The sequence below is a fragment of the Zerene cesonia genome, chromosome 16 (assembly GCF_012273895.1).
Source record: "Zerene cesonia ecotype Mississippi chromosome 16, Zerene_cesonia_1.1, whole genome shotgun sequence".
Taxonomy (NCBI): Eukaryota; Metazoa; Arthropoda; class Insecta; order Lepidoptera; family Pieridae; genus Zerene; species Zerene cesonia.
In genome coordinates, this window is record NC_052117.1 from 4,122,800 (window position 1) to 4,127,654 (window position 4,855).

The window sequence follows — 4,855 nt, forward strand, 5'->3', positions numbered from 1 at the left end:
TGACATTGTTGAAGGGTCGGCATCACATTGACATATTTAATGAATGTTACGCAATGTATATAGATAACGTATTTATTTTAAATTGTAATTTTAATCTTTACAATTAACGAAAAATAAAATTAGGCGACGCAATAAATGCGATCAGTATACAATTATATTAATATGATTACCTACTACGTAGATACATACAAAGGGTTTGTTTATATTTATAATTTGTATCTAAAACAGCTCCACTATGTGAGATACAGTTAAATATTCAGTATTCAACACAAGTGATTTCTATATCAACGAGTAATAAAAAGCCTGTTAGAAAGTAAACAATTCTTTAATCGGCCTATACAATATCACAGTCGTATAAAATACACAAAATATAATTGAGAATACTGACATTTCTGGTAAAGGTGTCCACTTCGTAAACGTGGGTTTTATCAAACCTGATATAAAACATGCACTCGACAGTATCAAAGTCACAATGCCAAACAGTGAATGAAATTTACTAATGATTTTCCTGATCAACCCTTTGTCGTTATTACCGAAATAATCGTATATGAGGAAACCGTCTATTGCATTGAATAAGGCTAGTGCACAGGAAGCACAACCTGAAAACAACAACTTGTATTACAATACAATTACCAAAACCAATCTTTTGACTTTTTGTGACAATGTATCATACTCCCAAAGTTCCATATTCGGATAGCCTAAACATCTAAAACTATTCATATATTCTTATACTGGCTGAATAATTATTTGTACATCTATTCTTACTATATAAATCCTTCGTCTCTTCTTCATAACTCATCTATACCACCGATTTAGACGAAATTTGAAAGATAGCTAGTTTATAGAACGGAACTATACGGCTAAAACCTTGAGTTATCTTTCTAATATGCGGACAAAGTTGCGAGCGGAAAGCTAGTTTTATATGAAAAAGACAAAAGCGCATCAAATCAAACTAAATAGAAGCCACTACACATAAATAAAACATAAAACCTTACCCAATGTACAGTGTATCGAGAATTTAAAATAACCACAAAAAAATGATGCAACTGCGCCAAGTATGGTAAATAAAATTCCCAAAAAATGTATGAACGCGTGTTCACATTGGCGATCTGTCGGCTTTACCGGTGCGCTTGATCCGCTTAGCGTGTGTAGTGATAAGATTGCTAATGGCATGCAGATCTGTAGCTGAAAATGGAAAAATCTTAATGTTGAAAATTATGCTTTATTTTGAAGTTAAAATCAAGGTGAATCGTGCAATCGAAACGACGGTGGAAAACTTCGTGAGGGAAACATATTAAAGAATAAAAAAAAAACGTTTGTCAACATCATTTGCCAATATGCATTTCGCCGGCGTGGTGGATTATGGCTTGAACCCTCATAGTAACCACATTTGATGATGATAATGGTTAAAAAGTCGTTGAATATTCGGTAAATAATTCTCAGTGCCAAGTTCTGTATACACATAATTTTAGAAGCACAAAGTTGCAGTTGCAGAAACCCTTAATTTAGTTGCCTTTAGATTTCATACATGGTATGGCCATGTATGAAATCTAAAGCATTACTAATAAATATTAGTATTCGTAAACCTTATTTATATTAACAAGTAAATTATTAAATCCCTACTAATATTATAAATGCGAAAGTAACTCTGTCTGTCTGTCTGTCTGTTACGCTTTCACGCCTAAACCACTGATTCGATTTTGATAAAATTTGGTATGAAGATAGAACTGAAGTTGGGAAAGGACATAGGATACTTTTTATCGCGAAAAAAGGGTAGAAAGGGTTGAAAGAGGGGATGAAAGTTTGTATGAAAGTTCGTTATTGTCAAACCGATTTTGATGAAACTTGGTATGAAGATGGAGCTAAACGTGGGAAAGAACAAACAATACTTTTCAAATGCGAAGAAAATAATCCTTACCATGTCGCGCGATATAAGCGAATTCTACGCGGGCGAAGCCGCGGGCGAAAAGCTAGTACTCGTTATACGCGTATAAAATGATTCGGAGCCCATGCCCATACTTAAAATAATTTCTTACATACTATAACACCTTAATATATGCACCAACAAAACAAATGTACGCAATTAATCGTTACATTGATAAAAAGGTTTTAATTACCCCAGCAGTGCACAAAAATACATGTAAGGCACCTAAACATACACTTTTTTCGTAGCTTAGTGTATAATACAGCACCGTCATAATAGCAGCCCCCATCAACATATGGGATAGCACAATAAATCCAGCCTCAAATCGTTTGCGCTTATACAAATGTTTAGGTTGATTTACTAAAATGATTTTAACTGGGCCCACAAATTCTACTATGTCGTCTCCCGCATGGTCTGCCACGCATTCCAGGTTACAAGCACGATTTGCCATTTTGATATTTGAATAAATTTGTTCTCTGTTAAATAGTACCAAATTTTTGGAACCTACTTAAAAGTTATGGCATGCTGTCAGATGTCAAATTTCAATTGCATGACGTATCACAGATAATAACATAGTTTTGATAAGATATTAAGTATCCACAGTGAACATTGGTGGAGTCCCTCTATAGGGTTGAGACAAAGACAAGAAGAAGATAAGAAGTATTTGATTCTTTGAACATTTGTTCATAACAACGGTTTTGTTGATTTTTTTTTTTTTGTTTTTACGTACATACTTGTTACCTTTCAAACTCCCAATACCTAGTTATACAAAATGTAGTAACCCAAAAATTTAAATTATATTCTCAGCCAAATCAGTTTAGTTACTTGCCATCAAACGTAGAGTCTATAAATATACTACATCAGTGAAGAAACTTTTCACAAATGAATGAAAGATTGAGGAATATATATTAATCGCTTTACATGGACAATGTATTTAAAATTGAACGCGCTTCATAACTAAAAAAAAGTCACAGTTTTTTACAACTGTGAAAAGTTTTTTGCGTGTAATCCGGTGATTGGTTTATAGGGACATGAAAAAGCGGAGGCCGTTCCGCCTACCCCTATCGGACCCGCCAGGTGGAAAGGCAAACTCCACTAAATTGCGCTCCTATTTTGTCGTAGTAAAATCAATAAAAAAATGCGACATCGTTTTTTCTATTTATTATAAAATTTTCCTATTTTTTTCTACTAACGATTGTAGGTAATTTAACAGATTATTGTTTATAATTATTATTTATGTATGTGGTTCGTCTGTTTGGACTGATTAAATATATATTTGAATAAAATTAGCTACCTATATTTTTTTGATACGAAAAAAGGTTTTGATAATAATGACAGCGGTAGGTAAATATAACATACATTTTTCAAGTGGGGTATTAAGAAAAATCCAAAAAATGTGTCAGTTTTGACGATACCAATATAAGGTTTTTAACCGCTCTTCTCTGTTAAAACTGCTTCACTAACTAATTTTATAACTCGACTTGACTATGTATATTCCCTTTTCACTTCAAAACGACTCAATCGGTTTTAGTCAACTTCAGTGAGTATAGTAAGCGTAAAATTTCTCTTTATAAGAATATAATATAACCATTTAAAAGAGGTTTAAATTATATTTTCATGTCTGATTTCTTATATTATTTAATACTAAAGGTATAAATATAAACGATATCTAAATATTATGTAAAACACGGAAAGCGTCTACGAACAGCGATTTCAGTTCTTGATAATTCTATTAATTATTCTAATTAATGAATGCTAGTAATAACACTGGACGCCAGACTATTCAGATTTTCATGCTTGCATATAAAATAGATAATTAAACGATTCAATCCGGAAATAAATTCTAAATTCAAGTAATAAGTAATTTATATTTAGCACATTATTATTACAATACTCCATTTAATCCATTATAATTGAAATATTAAATTGAACTCGTTTCATAAGATCGATTCAAAATACTCTTAGTTAACTAAAATTTCGAAAAATGTTGCTTTATTACTTCGCATTGTTTTTCTTTTGATTTGACTTCTAACAAAATGTTGCGCTAATTTCAAAACATAATAAAATACAACGACGCATCAAACCTTTTCAGGCGCGGGTCAAAACGCAATAATTGTAACAGAAAATAAGCCCTGAGCTCTGAGCCCTGAGTGACCACTGCCGTGTTTTAGGGCTCATTCATGGATAGGGCAGTAATCCCAACAAAATTACTTTTCCTCTGAGATTCAGCAGCTCCCGCCAAAACAATAGCGATTTTCGACTACCCTCATTACGTTTTATTACTATAAAGCTACACGAATTCGCTTTTTTCCCATATAAATATAAATGAAGCTATAAAGGTCGGCACGGGACATTAACAGAACATATTCCCCTTTTATTTATTCCGCACGACTTGAATTTAATAAAAATATACTTACTGAACGTACTAAATATGTATTATGTCGTATTTTCCCTTATGCATATATAAATAAGAGTTATTTTATATGTAATGATAACCATTACCACATAAATATTTAATAGAAAAACATTATAGCTGGCGAATCTATAATATATTCCAATCGCAAATAATACCTAAAATCTATTTTTATATATAGAAGTGAAAACACATATAAAACATAAACTCAGATTCAACATTATCTATGTTTTCTTTAAAGCCTTGCCTTTTTCGATATAAAATCAAAAAACGACTCAATAAGAACAAAATTTCTTCATAAATTATTATCAAATCAAAAACAAAATTCAAAACAATAAATCTAATAACCTCAATCAACAAGGAAAACTGTACGTTAGGACATTAACGACTAAAGCCTCTGTAAAAGCAATTTACAATCAAACTATAAACTTTATTTACACTAATTGCGCAGCGCGTAAATCCAAAGATAAAATAATGGCACCGCAACGAAAACAAAACCAACAAGAATTACAATCAAC

At 31.9% G+C, this 4,855-nt stretch overlaps 1 protein-coding gene across 1 annotated transcript; it reads right to left on the bottom strand.

Moving 5' to 3' along the window:
* Positions 1-306: 306 nt before the first annotated feature.
* On the bottom strand, positions 307-2,375 carry LOC119833058. Its single transcript, XM_038356930.1, has 3 exons — positions 2,118-2,375; positions 996-1,185; positions 307-599 (listed from the first exon to the last, which is right to left on the bottom strand). Exons 1-3 carry the CDS (start codon positions 2,373-2,375, stop codon positions 307-309), a joined length of 741 nt encoding a protein of 246 aa, XP_038212858.1.
* Between the last annotated feature and the right edge of the window lie 2,480 nt (positions 2,376-4,855).

Coding starts and splice junctions, on each gene's coding strand:
- LOC119833058 (XM_038356930.1), bottom strand. CDS start 2,375: ATGGCAAATCGTGCTTGTAACCTGGAATGCGTGGCAGACCATGCGGGA. Junction 1,186..2,117: donor TATTTTTGTGCACTGCTGGG/GTAATTAAAACC, acceptor TTCCATTTTCAG/CTACAGATCTGCATGCCATT. Junction 600..995: donor CTCGATACACTGTACATTGG/GTAAGGTTTTAT, acceptor TGTTGTTTTCAG/GTTGTGCTTCCTGTGCACTA.